Genomic DNA, 26,839 nt, shown 5'->3' with positions numbered 1-26,839 from the left:
TTGGCAAGCTAGACTGGCTCCTGAATCAATGGACCTAACAAATGGGTTGTAAGTAGAGCATGAAAGAGTTAGGTTTGAAGTTTTTGAACAACAGCTGCCCAACTTTTGTCTTCTCACCTTTGTGGATCATTTGCATCAGAAATTTAATGAAATTGATTACAGATCACAATATCACTTACAGAAAAACATACTGTAGCAAGGTCAGCATATCAGATTATTTTAACATGACAGTACAGTTTCATAAAAATCAGATTTTGACTTGATCTTGTTGTCACGAAAAAAGGTTCTAATTCGACTAGAATACCTTATAGACTTCTAGAAATTATTTGTTGTTCTACCCATTAATTTGCCTTTTAGTGTCAAATCAAGGTTTTTGGATGAAGATTTTGAACTTAAAAAAACAGAGAAAAATTATAGGTTACATAATTTTGGGCCAGATTCATCCAAATCTTGACAGGGGCCTGGCTAAATACCCTTCACTCCTTCAGCCTGGTGGCAACTGGGCCTTAAAGTATGGTACCTCCCTCTATCAAAATAGTCAGATAAAACTTCAATAGAAGAAAATTTACATTTGCAGAATTTAGGGTTTATGACACTTCTACAATTGGTCCAGCTTAGTTACATTCTCAAAAGATATAGAAACTATGTAAATAAAAAAACAAAAAGAAAAAATGGAAATTAAGCAAGGCTTCATCTTATCAATTTGGCACTAGTCCTTAAAAAGGATAAAAAGAAATTATATAGCATAATAGAAAAGACCATCAAATCAAAGTATTTCACAACTCTTCCAACAATCATTTATTAATGTCTTGTGAATTCGTTTACAAGCTTGGGGAAAAGAAATCAAATAATAGTCAAGATATGAAAGCTACATTACCATGTAATTATAAAGAAAACACATAACAAAGTTGGGGGAAAAAGAAATGGCCATGAACTCTTGGTCCACTAGGTGGATTAAAACCAGAACATTCTCATTCAAAATGGAGTATTTAACACTTGAAATTAAGAAGATTTGAGTTGATAACAACCTAGATAGATATTTCAGCCACTTTGCCACCATTCAAGTCTATATATTTGCCGGCTCAAAATTCGGGAAATTCAAGCTCAAGGGTTCTTGTAACTCTGGGTTGATGGGGAACAAATTACATTGTGCATATTGTGCCATCAATTGGTCCACAAGCACAAGGGCTACCATAGCTTCCACCATAGGCACCGCTGCATCACCCAAATCAAATACAGAGGAAATCCAAACTATTAGTTAGATATTGTTTGGAAATGAAGAACAAGAAGATATGCAAAAAATGGGTGAAGATCAAATATGCTTAATACAATTTCACAATGGATGCAAGAAATTCATCATAGTTCTCAAGGAACATAGCCGTCGTTGAAAAATGCAGTTGCAAAGGCTTGCAAATAGGGGATTACAGAAAAAAAAAAAAAAAAAGACAATAAAAACAAATCTTGGACAGATGAGAAAGAAGGAAGGGAAACCAATACCTCGGGGGACAACGCAAGGATCATGACGACCACGGGCGATTAGTTCTATCTCTTTCTTTTCTCGAGTCACTGTGTTCTGCTTCTTCTGCAGAAAATTTCATAAAAAGACACCAATTTTAACTGAACTAAGAAGCCAAAACTTTTGAAATGCATGATGTAAAACAAAATTAGAGTTGCAGTTAAATTCCATTTTAATACAACAAGTGTAATTAGTTAACCTAGGTGGCAGAGGCTTTATGACGCTGAGCAGCAAAAGAATAGCAATGCTCATAACTGCCAACTATATCAGAGCATTCAGCCAACTTATTTTTCATCCATAGTCAAGGTAACTCTAGGCTATATACATAGGCAGGCAAAATTAAAGGTCTGCTAGTTCACAAAAACAACAGCCTACTCAGAAGATGAACTCTGTGCAGTTTGAGTTACTTGAAGAGCAACAGAAACTTTAGGATTATTTTATGAAAACCTTGGAGAGTTGCAAAGTTCATAGCTTGTAGCTTTATTAATCCCAACAGAACTTAGAAAATAAAATATTATATGACATGAAGATATATAACACAAACTATAATAGCCACACCGCATAGGAAACAAATAAGAAAGCAAAAAGAGTTCAAACTTACACCAATGGTAGCTGTTGGCTTGAAAGCTACTCTCATATTTATAATTTCCCCATTGGATATTCCACCCTGTAAGTCAAAATTACAATCTCATAATACTCATGAATTTAGCCCAACAATAAAGGAATTGGAGAACGCAAATAAACCAGCAATTGTTCGTTGCATTGGTGATGGGAAGCCCAAAAGAGTGATGCTAGGGTGAGAGAGATGGAGAATAACAGATAAATCAAATACCTGTATCCCACCAGAGCGATTGGTTCTTGTCCTTATTTTTCCATGTTCATCGGTAAAGAACTCATCATTATGTTCGCTACCAGTCAGAAAAGTACCTGCAACAGTTTTTATTGAAAGCATTTAGAACAAATTTACAATGCAACAAAGCAGCAAAATAATCATACAAGCAATAGCCTTCAAGTATGTATTCACCCATTGGCCAACTCAATTCAAAAGAATTTTAGGCAAATTCAACAATAGTAACATAAAAGTACAAAAAATTTCTTAACCTGCAAATCCACTGCCAAACTCAAACCCTTTGGTTGCAGGTAACGACATTACAGCCTTAGCAAGCTCCGCTTCAAGTTTATCAAAAACCGGTGAACCAAGGCCCTGACATACAAATACAGATTTTCAGTTCTGGAGAAAACTTCCAGGAGACTTTGGATGCTACAAATTAAAGCATTTCCATCATTTTAACGTCAAGAGCAACCTAAAGTTTTAAAATTAACACAGGCCCATGCACTTGAAGCATGTGAGTATGAGGAGAGAAAGAGAGAGAGAGAGAGAGTACATACACGTGGGGCATTCCTTACTATGCACGTGACAACACCACCAATAGAATCTCCTCTTGTCCGAACAGCATCTATAGCAGCAATCATTTTCTCAGCATATTCAGGATTTGGGCACCGTACAATGTTACTCTCTACCTGGCAACATTTAGTTGAAAATAGTTAGATAACGGCTACAATAAATTGGCCAGCAATAAAGGGGAGCCAATAATCTAGATGAAGTAGAAGGGTGAAAGTAGACCGAAATGTGTAATATCTTGGAATAAATGCCTTTCAGAAATTACGACATCAAATCGAGGGAAATCAAAGAAAAAATTCATGTAGCCAACCACAATTAGTTTGAGATCAAGACTTAATAATTGGGATGAGTCCAAAACCTGATCAAGAGTTAGAGTGTCATGGTCAACCGAACCATCTGGGAGCACAACCTGGTGAACTTGTGAGACATAGGCAAGAACCTGAAGAAAAAATGAACATTAAGAGAAACCAAAAAATAAAAAGACAAACATTTCAGTAACAGAAGTGTAGTCTGCTCTCCTAAGCATTGAATCCTGAAAACATAGTTAAAGCTATGTTTTAGAGATCTAAACATCCATTGGACACAGGAGACAGATGTTTACAACATGGTCAGGGTCACAGTTATCATTTCTTTTTCCTTTTTGACTTGGTAGCAAAATCACACATTAATCATTTTATAAGTGCAAACAAATTAAACAAATACTCCACACAACTACTGAACCAAGTACAAGCATTATCGTAACTTCAGAGAAGAGATGCAGTAAATTACGATCATATATAACAAGAAAGGATAAAAAAGATCAATCCCACCAGCTTGAAACATACCTCAGTTCCTGAAAACTGCTGGAGAATTTTCTTAGCAATAGCCCCTGGGGCAACTCTCCCAATGGTTTCTCTGGCTGAAGATCTACCACCACCCTGCAATTACAAGTTGAAATCAGATACTTGGATCCAAACAAATCTGCATCTCCTAAAATGATGGCAGAATCCACAATATTGGGATGATACTAAAAGGCATTACCTTCACTGCCCTGACACCATATTTCATGTCATAAGTGGCATCAGCATGAGAGGGCCTATAAGCTATTGACATTTCGTTGTAATCCTGAAAGTAGAAAGACATCACTAATGAATCCTTCTAGACCCCATAAGAACAAATAACAAAGTCAAAATTGAGCAAATGTTCCTGATTTGTAAGATTTCCTTTAAATGTTTCTCACATGTTAAAGTCATGATCCTAAACTGAAACGATTCATTAGATTGTGCTCCAGACTAGTACATATTTGCACATTGTCTAACTGATGACTACTGTTTATTAGTTACATCATTTGATTAATTAATGAGGTCTCATTCACTGTCCAGAAACAGTATCACCTCTACAATTGCAAAATGGGCCTTGAGAGGTGTGAAATAGATTTCTTTCATATGATAATTCAAAATAGATTGCATGCATTTTAAATGCTATGCCAGAAATAAAACGACCAACTAAAGAATTGTTCAAACTCATTTAAGTTTCCCATTTAGCCCCAATAACATATAATAAGTGAATCCTCACATGTCCTCTCTGATCAGTATTTGGTACAAATACATGGATTGGTGTTCCAGTAGTCACTCCTGCATTTTGTCATGAAATATCTGGTTAAACACAAAAAGATAATAAAGCTGCGATATGAAACAGCAACAATGATGGCTGACGATAACACTAGAAATTCTGAAGACCAAAAAAAAAAACCTTCAGAAACTCCAGAATATATGCGGCATGTGTCAGTCTCTTTCCTAGGGGTAGTAATTCGGCTCTGACCTGGCCTCCTGCAAACAGCTCTTGACTGTTAATACACAAGGGCGAAGACATTTGCATCAAAAGGGTTGAGAATTATATTGTATTTTATTAAAAGGAAGTTAGACTACTGCATTCTATCATTAATAGGCCAACTCTATTTGCAAGCACTACCACAAGATCAACATGAATCGTACACTGCTACCATGAGGATACATAAACTTTCATATGTGTGTATGCCATAAATAAAAGCAATAATGCTAAGTTCTCATAATCAAGTACCTTCGGTCAAGATCAAACTGCAAATCAGCTTCTGACAGAGGAATCCTAGGAGGGCATCCATCAACTATACAACCAACACCACCTCCATGTGATTCTCCAAATGTTGTAACTCGGAAATAATTTCCAAATGTGCTCCCTGCTGCCTGTATCTCTGTTATGCAGCACACTTTGTCAGAATTCAAAAGCTCAACTTTAATTTAGGAAAAATTGTTTCTCATAATATTACAGGAGCCATAAGAACACAATAACAGTGTTCAAAGCATAATAAACATAAAATTTAAGCTTCTACATCATCCTAATAAAACTGCATGCCAGAAGTAGTTGTTTTCAATGGCAGAATTCCTGGTTACTCCGATGCTTCACATAAAATTGATGCAAGCTCAGACAAATTCCACAAGTTATAAAACTAATATCGTTACACAGCTTCAGAAAAAATCTCATGGTTAAGACCACACAAAAAGAGCAATCCAATGTAATTTACAAACACCCCAAGATTTCTGGACCTAAGGGCAACATGATATCATCAATCTCAGTGATAAAAACGCTTAAATCAAATCAATTCACTAGTACGTAAAACAAATAGATACCTACATGTATCCCAGCCTATTGTGCTTATTGATCTTAAAAATCGCATTGATCACAACATTTCACTCCCAGCTCATAACACACATGCATCACAACTATAGCAACTACAAGCATCCGAACCTAATATCAAACTCTCAACGCTATTTCCAATTCACATATATTCCAATAAACGACTAACTCCAAAGCAATAACTAGCAAACCCAATACCCAAAAAGAGAAACAAAGTTTCAAAAATAGGAAAAAAAAAAAAGAAAACCAAGTCAAAAGCATCATCTTTATCAACAAAATCCCAATTGACATGAAAGCTAAAAGAACCAAAACTTACGAAGCTTCTTGTGGGTTCTTGGTTTGACTGAGATATGAAGAGAGGAAAAAGAGAGTCTTTGGAGATCAGAAGAAAGAGAAGGATTGGGTTTAGTAGCTCCAAGGAAAGGCTTGGGAGTAATAGAAGAAGCCATGAGAAGGGAATAGCAAGATGAAGAAGAGATTTTGAGGTAATAAGAATGTGAGATTTGGTAGAAGGTTTTAGAGAAGGGAGGGAAGGGGTGGGTTGGTGAGTTTGGTTGTTGGATTTTGTGATTCTTATGTCTGTTTTTTTTTTTTTTCAGGCATGCTCACCTACCCTTACAGTGATTTATTTTTAATATTTTTTTCTAAATTTAGTTACAAATTTAATAAACAAAATCCAGCCAATTAAATTTATAAAATAAGAAAAAAATATTTTTAACAAAATCATTTACATTTTAATTTTTACAAATGGTAAATAAATAGTAAAATGTATCAATTTTACTTAATTATAGTTTTTTTTAATTATTGAATTTTATTACTATTTAATTGTAATAAATTATTTTTTATCTTAATTGTGATAAAGTATTAAAAATAATTCCAACTCAAATATATTATTTCGATATAAATAAGATTTTTATTTAAATATTTAATGAATAATATATATTATTGGCCGATATCTAGTTAGGGTTGCCAAATTGGTATTTATTTGTTGTGTAAAGTGTATTTTTAAAATAAAAAATTATATATTTCATTTAAAAAGTTAAATTTTTCATAAAAAATTATGATTATTGAAAAATGATATCTATTGAAATGTTATATCACATAATTTGACGTTATATGACTATTAAATTATAGATTATTTTTCATGTAAAAAATTATATCTTTCAGTAATGACGTTTTAAAAAAATATCTTTAAATTTAAAAATTATGAAATAACTTTTCATACAGCAAGTCAAAGGTTTTATTTTATAGTATGAAAGGTATGAATAATTATTTTTATTCAAAAGTTAATTATATTATATTTTAAAGTTATTTGAATAATATTTTTTTTACATATCGAGCGTAAGAGGCAAAATAAGTTTTAAAATAACTTTATTAAAAAACACATATTAAAAATTAATTTTATTACAATTAAATTTCATTTACACCAACAGATTGCTCATACATCATTCCAAATAATGTATTATTGCTTAAGATCTAGTCATAGATGTCAGATTTAGCACTTCATTGATCATCAGTCAGATCTAATTGTAGAGCGTTGGATCAATGCTTCCCATGACCAAATCTGATCGTGGAGGCATTGGTGCCGCTGTCTTCCCGTGATAGAGGAAATTTAAAAAATGAATGAGAGAAGCATATGAATAGAGAGACAAAGAAAATATAAAAAATAATAAATTTTGTTGTATATAGGATAGTAATTTTTTAAATTAATTAAACGTATTTTATCCAAAAGTTTTTTAATCTATTTCTGCAAAGTCAAAGCAATTATCTTGACGAAAAGTTATTCTATGAACTAAACACTGAGTTTAAAATAAAAATTAAGAATAGAAATATCTATTTTATTTCCTCAACCAAACATATAATCAAAAATTTTAAAAAAATTAAATTAAAGAAATAAAATTTTAAAAAAATATATAAATTTTCCACATAAAATTGAATTTTTTTATCAAGCACTGACTTCTTAGAGATGAATAATTAAAATCCTCAAAAATAAAAAAAACAGTTCGAAAATATAATAGATGGAATAATATAAAATTTTGGTCCTTAAGATTTAATACATCATTTATATCTACCTTTTTTGCACACTTTTTCTCAAGGCAGGTAACTCTAAAATGAGAATGGAGGAGAGAAAAAGAGATCAGCTACAAACAACCCAACAATCTAAAACAGAACCAAGACAAGAGATTTGATGGATAGAAAACATATCCAAACTCGTATAAATTTCTATTTGCCATCAATTTGTAATACAAAGTTGAGAAACCAACATTGTTTGAACTAATAACTTGTGTTGATTTGAGAGAAACAGATCATATGGTAAATTAAGCTACATTGTATTGCTGTAGTTCTATGTATACTCCTGTAATAATATTCAAAACCTAAGGAACACATTGTTATCAAAGAATTTTTACTACCAGATTCCATTTGACACTAAACTGCTATTGAAATTCCATCACAGCATTAGCTGGAGCGCGTGTTTTCAGTATCATTTCGTCGTACTCCTTTTCAGGATCCGATAGGGCTACAATCGCCCCTCCTGCGCCTATAGATGCTTCGTTTTCATGTATGACAACTGTTCTTATCACGATATTGAGATCGAATGTCTGATTATAAGAAAAAAATCCAATGGAACCTGAGTATATGCCTCGCGAACAGCTCTCGATAGAATCTAAAAGTTCCATTGATCTTAACTTTGGAGCCCCTGTCATTGAACCCCCTGGAAATGCTGCCTTGACACAAGCAACAGCACTAACATTTGACTGTTTTTTCCCCCGAATTGTACTCACCATAGTATGAACAGTTGCATAAGACTCCACTTCCATGAGATGTGGCACATGAACAGTGCCAGGTTCACAGACACGACCAAGGTCATTCCTTAGAAGATCGACAATCATTAAATTTTCAGCCTGATCCTTTTCACTGTAGAGAGAGAGAGAGAGAGAGAGAGAGAGTAGTTAATTATCATATGAGGATACAGTAAGACATCAACAAACATTATATATATCTCTGCATCATATTTCAATTTTAGTTTTAACAGATCTGATATCCATTCAAAACATAGCACATACCACCAGAATCAGATAATTTATTATTAATCATACGTCAAACCAAATGGCATCCATGGTGAGACCCATAAGTACTAATAAACTGCTGCCACTTCCATAATTAGAGAGGCCAAAAAGACCAAATGAAGAAAAGCCAGTAATTCAGGGCAATTCAAAATTTTTCTCTTCTCTTAAAATTTCCACTATATAACTTCAAACTCCAGGGTTACTGTCCAATGCTATGCATATCCTTTAAACAGATATGCATCAAAGAAAATTGCACGTTACATAAGGTCTAGTCTTGCTACAAACTGCCCATCACCTAAGACACATGGGCAATGAAAGTGCCAATGCAGGATGTGAGTTTTCTCGCAATGTTTTCACTGAATTCACCCTGCCTCTACTACATTCCAGACTATACTATTTCTACATGAACAATACAATAACAGTAGACGGAGGATAAGCAAGAGCAGTGTGTGATCAAACAGGTCTTCATACAATTTTTCACTAAACAAATTTCAGATACTAGGCTACAGTTCTCATGCCATCAGAGAAGACATCAGTATTCTAAATAAATGAATAACAAGACTGCTTTTCTTCTACAGTAGAAACAATTGCACACTTATACCCTCTTCTTGGTATGGAATTCCTTTTTCACTTGACTAAACAAATACTTAATAAAACCATCAGTTTTCAAACTCAAAAATATTAGAGCAAAATGGGCAAAAACAACAATGGTGACTTTAATGTTGCTAGAATAGATTGAATCACCTGTACTGCAATTGTAACTTGAGCTGTTCATCTTCCTCTAGTGTTGCACCACGAGCAATGGTACCCTTAATTGGCTTTGCTTCTAGTGTACCATTTCTATCCAGCCGTAGAAACCTCTCAGGAGAAGAAGAGCATATAGATAAATTTTGCTTTGAAAAATTTAGCCATGCAGCATAGGGTGCTGGATTTTTCTCTCTAAGATGAAGATAAAGTCTCAAAGGATCTACTTGCCCAATGGTTTTTCTAATGCAAGTCGTGAGGCAGAGCTCATAGCTTTCTCCATCTTTAATGTACTGCAGACATTTCTCAACATCTCTTACATATTGCTCTCTGGATTTCTCAGAATGAAAGCCTTGTTTATGTTGAGAGCTTGTCACAGCTTGTACATTCTGCTCATCTAACTTTCTTGTGACAGAAGCTTTCAAGCTGACAAGCTTCTTTCCAGTATCTTCTAACCATGGGGTCATAGTTGTATTTCCTTCATGTAAGGACAATATGTAAACATCATCAGAATGATGATCAATAACTACAATATTATCGGCAAAAAAAAAGCAAGCATCTGGAGTTGTGGATTTGTGATAATTAGATGCCGCACCACATTCTACTTTGAGATTGTACCTACATTTCAAAATAAAAGTTCACTTAGGGAGAAAAAGTGGATTCATGTAAACTGATGAAAATTCAGATTACAGCATAAAAAAGGCAAACTTTCAGATATGCTCAAGGGACAAACGTGCCTATACACCCCAGTCAGGTGTGTTGGAATATGGAAGCAGACACACAACAAGTAGGGAAAGCCCAAAGTCACTTGGAGGTGAAATATGATTGCATCTGTCAAACTCAAGGAACACAGTTCTTTCTTTCATTTGTTTTTTTTTTGGGTGGGGGTGTTACTGATTGAAGAAATAAATGTTTGCACAAACTACATACCCAATGTAACCAATAAATCCACCATAGAATTCAAATGGCAGTCCTTCGTAATCTTTTTCCTCATGACGGAGTGACAGAAGCTCCTGTTACATGAATCTAGCAATGAGAGGTACCCTTAAACTGAACTCTTTAATCATATAAATAGAATGAAAAACAAACAGAATTTCCAATATGATCAGAAGATAATAAGCAACATAGTACTATCATAGGCTTGGGTCAGAACAGTCTTTATTTTTCATAAACAAGTCAATGTGGAGACATATGGCATACACTTGAAGCGTACAATAAAAAAACTTAAAGCTAACTCATATTCCATTTGATAACCAAAACTCAATAAATCATTTAAAGATTTTATTTATTTATTGGCCAATTAAAGTTTTTTCTTTCAAGAACTATATTCCCGCTTCCTTCCCAGAGATGCTGTCATTTTAGACATCTTGTGCAGATTAAGAGCACTCAAGAAACACCTCCAATTTTTTGCAATTCTTATCAAGAAAGAATTATTCCTAATGTTGATTAGCATCATTAAGTATAAATTAACAAAAGGTTAGATTTGAAATTTTATATATATTACTATTTAATACTTTGACCTTTTTATAAGGACATGATTTTGGGTTTTACTAAATAAAAGCCTAGAAATTCTTTCCAGGATTCTATTTAAAAAAAAGTCTTTTCGGGGATGGAGTATAAACCATGATCTTATATAGTTGAAAGTACCATCCTTATGGGCTTGCTTTTAATCAGCAACTGTAGAAAACTATTGCCAAGTTTTCATTCATCAGTTGATTTAAATTAAAATCACAGTATTGTACGAGGATATCAGGCAAGCTCCTATGTACGATGATGATCAAAGCTTGATGCTCACCAAACTGATTATATTCAAGTGATTTTGGCAAACAATTTATGCAGAGAAGAAGCACCATGTCAGCATCTGTTAAAGTTTTGGATCGTAATCCCTAAGTCAGACTCTTCTTGAGTTTCTATTTAATTTTTTTTTTCCTTCAAAAGAAAATTTTTGGCAAGAGAGAGTTTGTTATAAATACCTGATAAGGATCAGTTTGCTGCATCTTAGGGAATCATTTCCAGTCTTTGTACTGGTTAACATAATTCTAAGAGAACCACTCCCTTAGTATGAGGTGGGCAAACTTAACTTTGCCTTCAGCAAACGAAAGTAGTTTTGATATTTTTCTGTTTAATAGTTTTATAACTTTTCTCAAATTCGATAAATAATGGAAGGAATGTGCTAAGAACCCTATTCTATTTCCCACTAAGATTGTAAACAACCAGGATAGTATTTTCAAATTTCAATTCACATTCTCATAATTTTGATTGAAGTATGGAAGGAATGTGCAAAGAACCCTGTTCTGTTTACTACTAAGATTGTAAACAACCAGGATAGTATTGTCAAATTTCAATTCACATTCTCATAATTTTGATTGAAAAGCTATCTGATGTGCTGACCAGGAATGAAGAATAGATCAATCAAAATCCATACATACCTTGTTCAAATATTCAAAAAAACCTTCTTCCAAAAATGTGCTGTTTGTAGAGCCATCAGCATCTTCAATCAATAAATGACCTCCCCGTTTAGAAGCCACTTCACTGCAAAAGAAATGTATTTCTCTTTAAGACTTCAACCCTCATATGATACTCTAAATGATTTATGAAAATTTATAATCAGTTCTCCATTTAGATTCTTGATCATTGAGCGATCGATCATGTAATAAGTTAATAGTAAAAGCATAAAGGAAAAACAACAAATTTGGAACCTCAAAAAATTTATGAAGACAAAAAGAAATTTTGACCATGTCAGATCAAGATGACAGAAATAGATTCTATCCAACCTGTCTTCAGACAATCTGAAAGTTAATTGCTTCCAAAGGGATCCACCTTTACCCCCCATGAATGAAAAGCGTGCTCTTCCCTGTATGTGATGGAGAAAAATTAAGATTGCAGAAAGAGGATAATCAATATTAAACGAGTGTAGGGTGGCTGTGCCAAGAACACTACAAAAAGACCATGAACAAATAAATTATGAAGCCTGCCAGTCAAAATGCTTATTTTACACTAAAATAGTACACCTATATTAAATAAAAAATTGTCTAGCCAAAATTAAAAAATAGACTATTTTCTTCAGGCTACTTGCTTCTAAACAGACTACTAAAGCCTTTTGTTTCTGCAAATTGAATAATTGAAATATAGATCCAACAACCAATAATGAATTCTTACTAAATTTTTTAACAAAAAATATCCAGGACTGTCTCATTTGAAGAATTATGCAATAGAAGAATTTCATACATTCTTTTATTTTCACCAAAAGTTAATTTCCAGTTGAGAATGATAAACCTAGTCAAAACTGTAATTCAATCTAGATGTCAACAATAAATCATAAATGTTATTTTGAATGTTGATTAGAATATATACAATGAAACTCAGTGTTGATTTGAGGATATGTGCTAATAATGAGTACCAAAACTTGCTCATACATACATATATAACATTGGATTACAACTCTATGTCACATAAATTCACTAGAAACAGAATCCCAGATAAATTACAGTAACTAACAGAAAGGTACAAAATAAATAAATGATTAAAAGTTGCAACTTTTCATTTGCAACAGATTTTGCTAAGAGATAAACCTACCTTCTCTGTTGATGAACTGTCCAACCAAAAAGTGTTTTCAGCCTTATTTTTCCCAAAAAGTTCAGAAAATATGTTTCTTGCTCCACCAACTTCACTTGCCAAGTGATCAAATTTCCTCCATTTCAACTTTAGAAAATTAGCACGCATGCTCGGGGGCAAAACATTTGCCATATGAAGAAAGCCAAAATTTCTCTTGTCTGCATCTTGCATCAATTGCCCACTGCTACAAGCTTCTCCATAAAACCGAACATCTGCTTTTTTAGCTGATTGCCCACCTGTATGAACTGCTCTGAACAGTCTACTAGCATGGGGTAGCTGCATGGACGCTAAAACAAGTTTACAGCTCAGAGAAGCAAATGCATCTCCAAATCCAAAGCCGAAGATAAAGTGGCACCCAAAGCAGATCTTAGTCCAATCATCATATGCAATTTCATATAGTCTAAACATTAAACAGACCAAACAGTGAGCAGCTGGTACATATCTTTCAAATATGTTAAACCACCATTTTCCCGTAAGAAAATCATCTTTAATATTGAACAGAATATTATCCAAGTTATTATTACATGAAGACACATGACCAATCTCCGTAGAGTACAAACAGCCAAATAGACAGTCGTGTCTACCAGCATATATGACAACAGCTAGGGAAAGAGAGGGGTGGGGGAGAGGGTGTTAGACAGCAAGTTCACACAAGAATAGCCAAATTACATTTCTGAAAAGGAGTTCCATTTTACCAGTATAATGAATATTTCTGTCACTGCTGAATGACGAACACATTCGTAACCAATAATCCTTAGTCATTTCTCTAAAGTTCTTGAATATCTGTCTCCCATAAGTTGTTGCAACACTTTCTGGATGAAACTGAAGTTAAATGAAAGTCAAGAGAATGGCAAAAGAAGTTAAGATAGAGAGAAAGTGAAAAGTACAGATTAAAACAAAATAATCTTGGAGCATACCTGCACACCATAATGAGGCCAAGTAGCATGCCTGATGCCCATGACAACCTTTCCGCTTTTTGTTCCATTAGCATGGCTGGAAGACCAATAACTTCCATTTTTCAATCGTTCTAAAATAGAATCAAAGTTTTCTTGCTGTCTCTCACTCTCATAAACATCTGAGATGACATCAAACTTCTGGGTCTCAAGAAAAGAAAGTGTGTCATCAGAAGAGGTCCAAGCTATTGGTATTAGCTCTTTTGGGAGAGTTTTTGCATCTATAACAAGTGAATGATATCGAACAACCTGCACAAAAGAACAATCAACAGGGCTTAGAAATGACAAAATCACTGTTTGGTTTCATTAGCTAGAAGTCTACAGCCTTCTGAATAAGATGCAACCTTCAGGTATATAGAAATTAAAAGATGATAATTTGCAAGAGGTATGAATTTTGCTATCCACCACTAACATTCATACCAGGCAATAACTTACAAGAGTATAAAATCAGTTATGTATTATCTAGCATACCAGGCCTGCATCTTATTCAGTGCTTTCATGCCATTTTCATTGAGAGATAAGATTCCATTCTAACTACCACTGCACATGCTGATCATGCCTAATTCATTGTATAGCATCTCACATTGTAATAAATTAGAAAACACAATGAATTTTGTTATCCACCACTAACATTCATACCAGGCAATAACTTGCAAGAGTATGTGATTGATTATGTATTAACACTCATACCAGGCCTGCATCTTATTCAGAGCTTTCGTGCCATTTTCATTGCAAGATAAGATACCATTCTAACTACTACTTCGCATACTGTTCATGCCTAATTCATTGTATAGCATCTCACATGGTAATAAATTTAAAAGTCACACTGATTTACCCAAAAAAATAGAAATTATATATTATATACCACTGCCTCATAGCAATTGTTTAATATGACAAAATTGAACACACTATATTTTTTCATGTGTTTGTTCCACCAAAAGAATGCCAAAATAACCAAGGACAACATGTAGCTCCACAGAAACATACAAAGGAGCTTCCATGTGAATCGGGAGACCATTTTTTTCAAATTCAAGCTCTTTCAATTATAAGAGAAGACTAACCTTGAATCCTGAATTTCTACCAGACGGAATGTTAGCAAATAGCTTGCAGCCATTATGCTCAATTTCACTGTACAGAACAAGGAATAAATAAGTACTAAAGGAAACAAGGAACAAATAAAAATTTATCAATTTGAAAAGAAAAAGTTTCCTGGTATTGGGAGGGAAGAATACAAGTTTTCGCATCTTTTTATATACCAATACCAAAATCACAGCTTGAAATGAAAATTATCAAAACTTTTTATGAAGCAAACTTTCTCCAAAATAGACATCCATCATTTCATACTTATAGAGATATTTCCATTTTTATAGTATTAAGATCTATTCATTCAATAAACATCAAGAAAACACGACAACCTTGGAATAATATTTCATCATACCTCAGGCGTCCATGGATTGGCTCAGATGCATGAATAATTTGAGCACCATGTGCATAACCTAGAGCCTGCAAGTCAAATTTCATTTGGGTCAAATATGTACAAACATGCCCTAGTAAAAGAAAGTGAGAGAGAGAAAATCTCTCAGAACACCAAGAACTTATAGGTAACATAGAACCTTCACAGAAGTTTCTCAACATGAAACATAAAACAGCATGACGAAAACTGCACTTTTAGCCTTCTGGGGAAACATTCAAGGCCATCAAAGAAAATCTCAAATCATAGATTGAATAATGAAACAGAATCATGCACAAAAACAAAAAGGACAGCTCAAATTGATCATCAAGAAATGTAACTGAATTGAAATGAAGACATATGACACACAAATTCAGTATAACTGCATATAAGTGAAGAAGTTAATAAGTGCATCTAAAATGCATGGATAGGAAATACCTGATGCCCGAGGCAAACACCCAAAATAGGGATATCCCAGCACTGCAGCAGTAGCTGAAGACACACTCCTGTCAATTCAAAGTGGTTTAAAAGACATGGTCATAAAATAACTAATCCTCAGAAAATATAAGAACTCCAAATAGATGGTATTCTTCAATGTTATTTTTTGGATTTGGGAGAAAATATCAATTATGTTCATATAAGAAAAAACTATTTGACTTATTTTATTGCTTCATATAGCATACGATTTTGGTGAGAAGTCTCCGATAGAAGCATATTGCAATTTAAACTTCTCACCCTTTTCCAATTATATGGCTAAGCTGCAAGACCCCTATCCTCATTTTTTGAAGACCCGTTTATGTCTTAATAATTTGAAGACCCTGCTTCTCTATTCCTTCAATCTGCTATGTACGCCAAAAGGACTACAAATTACAATTAACTTCTATTTGTAACAGTCTCACCTATATCTGCTGGGCATGTTGGAGAACCAGGTCCAGGTGATATAACAATATTATCAAATGCACCCTCCTCATACAAGAAGTGGCAGATGTCTTTCCATGTATACTCATCATTGTGCACAACAACAGGGGGCACTGACACAATTGCAGACCATAAGGAAAGATGTCAGCACAGCTTCCACCTAGTTAACATTTGGTACTTATTCGCTTTTCAAAAACAAATATTTGGTACTTATTCAATAACAAGAATTTTATCCATAATGCAGAGCAGAAAACAATACAAAAAATCTTTCAGGTTATAGGTGCAATCATTGACCACATTCAAACAGTGGCATAAAAGAATTCAGATGAGGCAGTAACTTAAATACACCAACAAACATCCAAAAACCCTTCCAGACCATAATGACCAGATGCACCTAGTTGTTTCTGACTATAGACACAAAATTTTCAAATCTCAACATGGAGATTATACAGAACAGCATATGCCCATAAACATCTTGATCAAAGACTTTTCGGCGAATCTCACTAGGGCTCACAAAGAGAACTCCATATGTTTCTTGTTGTCAACACAGCAAGATGTTCACTGCGAAATTGGGTAGTCTAAATTCCTATGTTCTTAAGGTGAAAGTTACCACAAATGAAACCAATCTAGTCAAACAAAATTTAAATACAAAATAGTGTGAGAAATTGCTATAAACATATGCACATGCAAAGACATGCACAAGCAAGAAGGAGATCAAGAGAGAAAACTTACAGCCATTAATGACACTTAACTCTTGGTAAATGTTGTACGTGTAACTATCATAGTTGTCAATCAACAATGTCCTCACAAATTCTAACTTCTTTCTAGGCTCCTCTTGCCATTTCTTTCCCATGAATGATCCTTCTAAATGGCCAGGAACTAGATGGCTAGATATCACCACCTTTCTAGCATCAGGATATGATGCTTGAACATAATGCTTTTTGATGCAACCACCAGCCATTATGAAAGATTTAGATGCCACTCGATTCGCCTTTGCATTCCTCAAACCCTCTACATAGGGATATGTGAGTTCAGAAGAAGAACATAAAGTGAAGCTCATTTTTTGGCTCAAAAGGGAAGTTTGGTAACAGTGTCCACAAAACCTCCCCTTATCTACACCTTCTGCGAATCAAGAAGTTCTTCTAATTAGATTTCTATAAAACTTGTCTTCTAAAAATATATTTCTTCAAATCACGGTGACTGTTACACACTGCGACAGCACTTTTCCCACCCTCTACAAATCAATAAAGAAATTACTTAGGCAGTCATGGCCATGTTGAAAATAGATAAATTTATTTTAGGAGCTAATCAGTTTTTTACTCTCATGCAAAACAAGATTAATTCTTCCTATACATGCATTTGAGGTTCACCTATTCAGTAATAAAGCTATCCATTGAAAGTAGCAAACTTGTATGCACTAAGTAGAAGCAATATATTAAAACATAAATGTATATCATACGGAAGAGTGAATTAAAAATATTTTACCATACCCAAAAAATCATAAGAAGTATTTAACAGATTAAGTAGATCAAATGTTGGAAGAATCTTATCATATCGATTTTCATACCTTGTCAAATGAAAACAATAGCCTAGTCCTACATACTTAAGAAAACCTTCACCATTTTTGAAAGAAAGTGAGTTAATTGACCATTAATCCACCAAGAAACCCGATTCCTCAAGAGTTTTAAAATTGCACAAACATAGCTATTACATATTCAGTAATAACCCTTCATGGATAGATAAACATGCATGCACACACACACACACACACACACACACACACAAAGAGTAGCATAATTTATACTACTAACTACTAAGGTCCTTCATAGACCTAAAATAATACCCTCTTCAAACATCTGCAAAAGTAAAGGGAACCCTTTTCCAGAATACAGCAAGAGATCCAACAAAAATATATGCAATAGCAAACCGTGACCAATATTTAAGGATTCAAAAAGAAAGAAACAATTTTTCAAAAGAAAAATCCATTCTTTTATGAACTATTAAAAACAACATCATAAGGAATAAGCCACTGAAATGTACATAATCAAAACAAAATACAAAAGACCAAGCTGAGAGATTAAAGCTAAGAGTTGGTAAGCAGACCTTACACACAAAGAAAGAAACAAGAAACCCAAAAGACAAGAAGCTAAGAGAAAGCGAAAGAAACCAAAACCTTCAAGACTTTCAGAACATAACTCTGATCAATTTGCAGAAGTGGTGGCTTGGTCCTCGTGTGGTGAATGCTTAAGGAGAAACGAGAGGTTAGAAAACAGAGGATTTGAGGGTGGTGGAGGGGAAGCCGCCTAACACGGGCAAAAACATTTACATTGGCTAAAAAAAAAGTGTGGGACCCAGAGTTGAGTTTTGGCCAGCGGACCCCACTTGATTTTGAGACAAATTATCCTATTGGACCGTCAAAAATCAAATACGTACCCTTTTCGAAGAAAAAATTGAATGAAAACCTTGCCAATTTCCAACTCCCAAGGAAGGCCAGCATATGAAGAAAATACAAACAAATCAAAAATAGACAGTGCGGGAAGCATATCCACTTTATGTGAGGGATTAGCTAACTTATTTGCTTCAGTCACAATCTTAACTCTTGCTTTAACCAACTTCCCCATTCTTGGTGGGTTGGTGGGTCTTTTATTTGTATCAAAAATGGGTTGGTGACGAAGCCAAATCCTTGCTTTGCTCTTTAGATTACTGCAAATCATTTCATTTGAGGTTGGTGTACTTTCTGATGTTATTATCTGTTTCACTAATTAAGATTTAGGTGTAATTATGTAACCTAAAACAGTTGAGTTATTTTTTCAAGATTCGGGTAAGGGCTACTTAATAAATATTTTCGTTAAGATTCATTGAATTTTTATTTTTAAAAAATATAATATTTTAAAAAAATTAAATAAATTTTTATATTTTTATTGTGTTAAATTAAGTAATTATATTTTTATTTTAAGTCAAATAAGTTTTTATATTTTTATTTTGAGTGAATTAAACTCTTTTTATAAATGATTGAGTTAGTCAAAATATCATCTATCAATCTATACTATGTAATGTTAATGTAACATGTTAATATATTATAATTGATGATAACATTATATACTAATGTGTCATAATAACATTAACATGTCATATTTTTTACACTCAACTTCAATGTTATGTTAATGTTTTGTAAATATAAAATAATAAATGATATTTTAACTAATGATAATTAATTAATTATTAATCATAAATATTTATTTTACTCAAAATAAAAATATATGAACTTGAGTAAAGTTTTCTTAGATAGTTTAGGGACTTTTTCTAGTGTTATGTCTTTAAAAAATAATATTTTTTTCATTTAATATACTATTCTCATGGGTAGAAATAATATATAATTATCAAAATTTTTCTACAAATATTACATTAACAAGTGTCTTTAAATATTTTTTTTTACATTTTTTTAATTTGAGCAAAGACATTCAAATTGATCCTTTGAATTAAGGATATATGCTTACTATTGAATCAAATTTTGAATAATTATTTTTTAGTTATTTATGTAAAAAAAAATTTATTTTTTTGTAAAAATACTTTACATTACATGGGAATAAGGTTCAAATACACCATTCTACTTAGGATAATGGTACAAATTTACCACTTATCTTGAAGCAGATATACTGATGTATTTTTTAATTTGGTCAAAAATAATCAAAAGTTAGGAGTAAAAGGAATATTGTATTGAATATTGTAACTTTTAATCAAATTTAAAAGTACAATTATAAAAATTACATTTATGTAAAAATAAATTACATATTTAATTTATTATTCTAAGTAGAGTGGGCCCCACTCAAAATTAGGTTGGGCCCATAGTTCTTATTATTAGACTTAAAATTAGGCATGGATCAAATCCAATGACTACCAACATCTTATAACCCTAAGTCCGAACTTGTTAGTCCATCTACAATATTTATTAGGATAAAATATTTTATCATTCTTAACTTTTAATTATAATTACATACGGTTCATTAATTTATAAAATGAACATTCTGTCTTAAATAGTTAAATGATGTTAATATTTAAATTAAAATATCTAAAATATTTTTTTTTATTTTTTTAATTCAATCGACAATTGGATTTGAGTTAGATTTGATCGAATTTTTCAAGAAGCACCAGATCCCAAGGAGCACTTGGGGGAGGGACATTCGGTTAGAGTTGGATCCGGCATCAATCGAGGAAGAGGTAAGGAGTTTTTTTTCATAAGAAAAAAAATAAAAAATAAAAAATATAAGTTATATGTGTAGACACCTCTAAAAAATATATATAATAATAATATATAAAATAAAATAATAAAAAATTAAAAAAAAAAAAAGAAGAAGAGAGGTATGGGTGGGCGTATACCCAGCCATCCTTTCCCCAACCACCATGAGTGATGGGGCTCTGGCTACCAACTCCTTGGTGCCAGAACCCCATTGCCGAGTTGTCCAAATTTTTGGACAACCTAACTTTTAAGGATTGATCACCTGCAAAAAAAGATAAGGGAAGGAAAAAAAAACGATTCAAAAAAAATAAAAGAGCTAATCTGCAAACAAAAAAATTTCAAACCAAAAAAAGCCAAAATCAGAGGGCAAGAACCAGAAACCAAAAAGCTAGCTTTCTAAGCAATCGATTGGGAGCCAAAAAATCTGAAAACCCTAGCGTCAGCATCCTAAAAAATTCCTAAAAAAAACCTAGCAGCAAAAAAGAAAGAAAACAAAAAAATTCCTAATCTTCGAGCAACCAAAAACTCATAACCAAAAACTCATAACCAAAAAATACAAAAAATGGGGGAAATGGCAGTGGTTTAGGATTTTTGGGGTTCGGATTTTGTGATTTTCTTGGGGAAATTCGGTTGGGTCACTGGCGGTGAAAGGGAGGAGGCTCGATTTGGGTATCAAGAAGCGAATTGGCACCGTTTAGGAGGAAGAGATTTGGGATCTAGGACTCCCGGTCTGCAGCAGTAGGGAAGAGAAGTCACCGACCGGTGAAAAGAAAATAGAGAAAGGCAAGCTGTCGGCGTAAGGGAGAGAAGAAGGAGAAAGAGAGGGAAGTTTTTTAAAGAAAAGGTAGAGAGGCGGCAGTTAGAGAGAGAAAAAGAAGGCAAAAAATGAGAGGAGAAGGGAAAATGAAGGTTTAAGTACTTAGGTTTATGATCAAAACGACGTCGTTTTGGTGGAATAAAAGCTGCCAAATAAATTCTCAAAACGGTGCGTTTTGGGTTCTACCTTGTGGGCCTCAGGAAGCAGATCAGGTGTAGCAGATTTGGGCTTTTACGGGCCACTGAGCTGGGCTAATCCGAGCCCAGAAAGGTATAACCCATTCTCTTTGGTTTGGGCTTATTTCAATTAATTTTGGGTTAGCTCATTTTGTTAAATAAATTATATTTTTTTGTTGTTATGATTTAAACCATATTAGGAAAAGTTATTTATATATATGTATATATATATATTATGAATGCTTCTTTTAATGCTAGAAAATAAAAAAATAATAATGATAGTAATAATAAAAAAAATAATGGTAAAGATGCATAGTTTAAAAGAATATTTATATAAAATAAGTAAATAAATAGTAAAAAAATTCATAATAGATTTAGTTTTTTTTAAAAAAAAAATATAGTAATAATGAAAAGTAAATGAGAAGAATAAAAAAGAAAAATAAAATGATTATTTGATAAATTTCACTCAAGAAAGGTAAAGAGTTGCCTTTTCTAAGTGAGATTTTTTTTAGTACGAAGTTCGAGATAGATTTTCACTGAAGCGTCGGAATAAATCCGAACTCTAAACTTCAATACCCGTTAAGTCAAATAATCGTTGTTAAAAAATGATATATTAAAAAATAATAAATTTACATAATATTGTGTTTGAACTTAAATTAGTTAATAAATATTACTAAATAAAGTTAATTTGATCGTTTAAAAAAATTAATTAATTGTTTATTTGGTAAGTTATATAATCAAGTAAAATATTAATCAACAACGTTAATTAAAGGACAAAATAAAAAAATAAAAAATAAATAAATTAAATAAATAATCCATGAAAAAATGACAAATAATCATAAACATATAAATAAAGTGATAGATTATTAAACACATAATTGGATGTATTATGAGCCACCTAAATCAACAAACGCATGCATGTAGATATTATCATTTTATCCTGTCATAGCATGCCACATTTATCTTGCAAATGGTGCGGGAGTTTCGATGATGCGATTTCCCCGAGGAACTAGTAGATCCGGGTTCTTCCGGGATATCTCTAGGTGAGGAAAATTTCGATACTTCACCAAAGCGTTGGGATGATCTTCGAATGATTTTTCAATAAAAGACTACCAACTCCATTATTTAAAATAAACAAGTCACGACATCATTTTACGCTTGCATTATGTGCATACATAAAACCCAATAAAAAAATCAGTTAGTCAATTTAATGAAAATTTAGTTAATAAGTAGGGATTAAATCAAAAGTAGGCTATAATAGGATAACTTAAGATTAAATGGTACCATTCGTGGAACAGGCGCCACGAAGGTGCTAACCTTTCTCCGTGTGTAACCGCACTCTCAAACCCATCCTTAAAAAACGTGGATCAGTTCTCGTTCTTTCGACGGACTTAAAATTAATTTAGGACTTCGTCGATTAGAATCGGGTTAATAGGTGACCAATCACACCTAAATAAAAAAGATTGGTGGCGGCTCCTAAACAATTTTATTTTCGCCGATGTCTAGAGATCGAGTTTCCGGACCTGCACGTTACAACAATATGGTGTGATAATTTTTAAAATTAATGAAAAGTAACATTATCTTTTCAATATTACCATGTCATCAAATTAATAAAAATATTAACAATGGACTAACTACTGGACTTACATGTTCAGCGAAAAATATTCTTTTGAGACGAATTGTCTATTTTAAAAATTAATAGATCCATATAAAATTATGATTAAAAGTTAAGAAGGTAAGAGTATTTTACCCTATTTATTATGTTAAAATTAAAATTAATTAAATTTATTATTGAAGTCAAGTTTGAGTTTAAATTTTCTCAACTAAAGCCCATGCTCGAACTCAAGCCCCAAAGCCCAAGCCCCAAATCGTACCAAGCTAGGCCTATTAGCGTAGGCAGATAGCCACCCCTTTGGAAAATTCTAAGAGTCACTTCTTGCAAAATATAAAAATAAAAAAAAATTATTTAAAAAAATCATAAATTATTTCAAAATATTCAAATGAATTTATATTTTTCTCTTACATTTAACCAATCAAGTCATCAAATTTTTATTTAGTCAAATATATTGTTATAAATAACAATTACAGACTGTTATTATTCAAAACATTATTTATTATTTTATAATATAAACTATTAATATGATATATTAATATATTTTAATAAAATCATAATATAATATATTAATATAATATATTATATAATTTTATGATATTTTTACTTTTTATATAAATTACACGTTAGCTTTATATAATATAAAATATTTTTAAAATATTATAAAAATAATAATAAACAAAAGAGTCATTAAAATATTAGGGAAGGGACAAGCCGCTGGTTGCCGCATTGACTGGAAGGACAGAGGCGACAAAGAAAATCTATTGACAATTTGATATGTTATTTAATGTAATCCTCATTAAACAAAAAAATTCAAACAGCACCCATGTGCGCAACAACAAATCCATGACTAAGTTCAAAATTTTCCAAGTAATTAAGTGTGAGTTTCTTTTCTATGGAATAATTAAATCTTCATAAACTCTTCAATCAATTTTTTCTTTGAATTTTTCAAGTATCAAGTTAAAATTTCCTCCTTTTCTTTTTTCTTCTAATTAAATTTTTGACTCTGTCTTTGCTTAGTATTAATTAAGTCATTGCAATCTTCTGGTCAAATTGATTCTTCCAGAAGTAATTCGACAATGGTTTTGTTTTTTTTTTTTATATATTTTTCAATTAAAGAAGGATCACATGATTAATGATATTTTCCAATCCGTTTCAATTTTCTTTGTGAATAAATTAATGTTCTTCTCGGAAAATATACAATAAAGATATTAAAAAAATCGTTCTTTTTTTATTTTATATGTACATAAGTTTGACTATAGCTAATCATTTTATAACACGATTCCAAACAAAAAAAAATTATTATAATTTTCAGTTACATAAAGATATATTCACAAATGTGTGCATATGTGGTTGATTGTATATGTATAAGTTCATGAAAGGAAAATTGCAAAAACCAATTTTGGTTCAATTATTGTAAGTCTCTTAAGTATTCTTTTTATTGAAGAATTGGGTATATAGTAATATATATATTTTTTAATAATCTAATATATTATATTGAATCCATTTTCAGCTACACAAAAGTGACAATTTGGCATTGTGCTATTATGAAAATATTATTAAAATAAAATCTTCATTAATTATAAGAATTAATTAAGTTCATTGGACACCCATTTGAAACAACATAAAATAAACCCAAGAACGAGTTCAAATTTACAAGCAATTATTGAATTTTCATATAGCCTTTGAATTGATCCAAGCCTTCAAGCATGTGAACCAAAAATTACTCAACTTCAAGGAGGAAAAAAAGTTGGAATTTGTTTTGTGTGTTTTTTTTTCTAAGTACTTTACCTAACTTAGAGTCTGCTGTTTGTTTGATCAGAAAATCAAGTCATTAGCCATCTTCTAGTCAAAATTTTCAAGGAGAAGAGTATTCTTCAATTTAACAAATTAAGCTTGTAATTCACTAAGGCTTAAAAATTACGATTGAATTAGTTATCATCGACCAATCTCTCTTTCTCTCTCTCTCTGTTTTTTCTCTTGTCTCCATTTTCAAAGTTGGAATCTGTCCAATTCCTTCCTCTATGTATTGTCCATTTCCTTATCTCTTTACCTTGCAAGATAGGCTTGGAAGTTTGAAAGTAAGCATGCATTTAACGTTAATGTCAAAAGAAAGAGTTTCCTCTTCTTCTTCTTGTACTCTATAATGAGCAATTAGTATTTAGATATCATGATAGAATTATGGATACCAATACAGTTGTTTTCTACATTTGAATATTTGATTTCATAATAAACACGAGCATGTTCTTACTCAAAAAAGTTTGAGTTTGAATCTCCTTCACTTCAATAAAAGGATAGAATTGGTTTTTGTTGGTATTTAGAAGGTATAGTATTCAAAAAAACCTTTAAATTATTTTAAAAAAATTAAATAAATCTTTATTATTTTATTACGTTCAATTAAATTCTTATATTTTTATTTTAGGTCAAATAAGCTTTTATAACTAATGGTTGATTAATAATTATTACTCAAAATGTCATTTGTCATTTTATATCCATATAACGTTGATGTGAAGGGTGAAAAATGTCACATGACCATATTATCATGCTGCATTAACATTCTATATCATCATCAATTATGACATATTAGTTTACCACGTTTGTGTCACATGACATAAAAAAATAACAAATGACTTTTTGACTAAATCAATAATTAATTATAAAACCTTATTTGATTCAAAATAAAAATATAACAACTTATTTGATTCAAAATAAAATAAAAGAATTTCATTAAACGTAATAAAAATATAAAAATTTATTTAAATTTTTTTACTAATTTAGAAACTTTTTAAAATATTATACTCATTTAAAATCATTATTATAATTTCCAATCATTGGAGCTATGCAACTTAAGATGTAACTTCGTTCCAAGCCACAAAACCTCAAATACGATACTACCTAATCACATGGTTACTGTTTTTTTCTTTTATCAAATATTAATAAATCTTTTAATTTTTTTTAAATGAAGGCCAATAGAGCAAAGGAGGAAAGCTGGCCGGAGGAATAACAATTGACGAAGTCACAAAAAATAAAAATCAAACTTGTAAGACTTTATCCTACATAAATATATAAATTAAAAAATTAAAAGAAAACGTGATCAAAGTTGTAGGACTCACGTGGACGGTTAGACCTTGCTGACTGAGTATTCCTCGTTTGTTTCTTTTGAATGGACCAATATCATCCTTGAGTTGAGTTGAAATTTCGGAGAAAAAGCCTTCGGGTTTCGTTCAAACTTAAGCCACACCTCAATTATTTATTTCACCAAGTTCGACCTGGTATTATGTTTTTTCCCCAATTTTCCTCTCTTTCTCTTTTATTTCTTTATTGGGGGAGCAATAATTGGTTGGCATTAAGGAATATTTAATTTGTGATGATCAAGCATTTTCTGGGATTCTACCAAGTAGAAAATATATGCATGTGTTGAAGAGGTTTATGGGATCTTTTAGTTTTGACCTTTTTATAATTAAATAATCTTAATATGAAAGACAATCTGTGGCTAAGGAATAATGTTAATAAAATCATTCTCCCTCAATACCCCATTTTTAGTCACTTGATCAGCAACTCCATGTGCACTTCTCAAAGTATGAATGATCTTCCAATTAATTGTTTTCCTTTTGAAAAATTCAATTTTGAGTAACTGCTTTCTATACTTTTACAGTGCACTATTCGAATCACTAGCCTA

At 32.1% G+C, this 26,839-nt stretch overlaps 2 protein-coding genes across 5 annotated transcripts; both read right to left on the bottom strand.

The window, feature by feature from the left end:
• On the bottom strand, positions 773–6,143 carry LOC18586384 (chorismate synthase, chloroplastic). Of its 2 annotated transcripts, XM_018129588.1 has the most exons (13): positions 5,887–6,139; positions 4,977–5,127; positions 4,650–4,726; positions 4,473–4,531; positions 3,939–4,022; positions 3,743–3,835; positions 3,277–3,357; positions 2,906–3,037; positions 2,618–2,720; positions 2,349–2,443; positions 2,118–2,183; positions 1,498–1,582; positions 773–1,215 (listed from the first exon to the last, which is right to left on the bottom strand). In XM_018129588.1, the coding sequence occupies exons 1-13, from the start codon at positions 6,017–6,019 to the stop codon at positions 1,067–1,069; spliced, it is 1,308 nt and encodes a 435-aa protein (XP_017985077.1). In that variant the 5' UTR covers positions 6,020–6,139; the 3' UTR covers positions 773–1,066. The 2 variants fall into 2 exon arrangements, with proteins under 2 accessions (XP_017985077.1, XP_017985078.1); XM_018129589.1 differs by lacking the exon at positions 773–1,215 and having other exon boundaries at positions 1,518–1,582; positions 2,120–2,183; positions 5,887–6,143.
• On the bottom strand, positions 7,732–18,615 carry LOC18586383 (aminodeoxychorismate synthase, chloroplastic). Of its 3 annotated transcripts, none has more exons than XM_018129376.1 (14): positions 18,492–18,615; positions 17,051–17,440; positions 16,300–16,431; positions 15,839–15,906; positions 15,389–15,453; positions 15,012–15,078; positions 13,915–14,199; positions 13,693–13,819; positions 12,959–13,284; positions 12,157–12,236; positions 11,812–11,914; positions 10,313–10,395; positions 9,383–10,000; positions 7,732–8,486 (listed from the first exon to the last, which is right to left on the bottom strand). In XM_018129376.1, the coding sequence occupies exons 2-14, from the start codon at positions 17,376–17,378 to the stop codon at positions 8,006–8,008; spliced, it is 2,763 nt and encodes a 920-aa protein (XP_017984865.1). In that variant the 5' UTR covers positions 17,379–17,440; positions 18,492–18,615; the 3' UTR covers positions 7,732–8,005. The 3 variants fall into 3 exon arrangements, with proteins under 3 accessions (XP_017984865.1, XP_017984866.1, XP_017984867.1); XM_018129377.1 differs by having other exon boundaries at positions 17,051–17,437; XM_018129378.1 differs by lacking the exon at positions 18,492–18,615 and adding an exon at positions 18,427–18,443.

This window comes from Theobroma cacao, chromosome 10, assembly GCF_000208745.1.
Source record: "Theobroma cacao cultivar B97-61/B2 chromosome 10, Criollo_cocoa_genome_V2, whole genome shotgun sequence".
Lineage (NCBI taxonomy): Eukaryota > Viridiplantae > Streptophyta > Magnoliopsida > Malvales > Malvaceae > Theobroma > Theobroma cacao.
Note: the sequence above shows the minus strand (reverse complement) of the source record. Positions and strands in the feature narration are given on the sequence as shown.

What these genes read in the sequence shown, in the direction of transcription:
- LOC18586383 (XM_018129376.1), bottom strand. Translation starts at nt 17,378, where the DNA reads ATGAGCTTCACTTTATGTTCTTCTTCTGAACTCACATATCCCTATGTA. An exon ending in GTAGAAATTCAGGATTCAAG is followed by an intron (nt 14,200 to 15,011) that starts GTTAGTCTTCTC and finishes TCTTTTGTGCAG; the next exon opens with GTTGTTCGATATCATTCACT. An exon ending in GGCCTCATTATGGTGTGCAG is followed by an intron (nt 13,820 to 13,914) that starts GTATGCTCCAAG and finishes ATTTAACTTCAG; the next exon opens with TTTCATCCAGAAAGTGTTGC.
- LOC18586384 (XM_018129588.1), bottom strand. Translation starts at nt 6,019, where the DNA reads ATGGCTTCTTCTATTACTCCCAAGCCTTTCCTTGGAGCTACTAAACCC. An exon ending in ACACTCTAACTCTTGATCAG is followed by an intron (nt 3,038 to 3,276) that starts GTTTTGGACTCA and finishes AAATGTTGCCAG; the next exon opens with GTAGAGAGTAACATTGTACG. An exon ending in TAGTAAGGAATGCCCCACGT is followed by an intron (nt 2,721 to 2,905) that starts GTATGTACTCTC and finishes TTTGTATGTCAG; the next exon opens with GGCCTTGGTTCACCGGTTTT.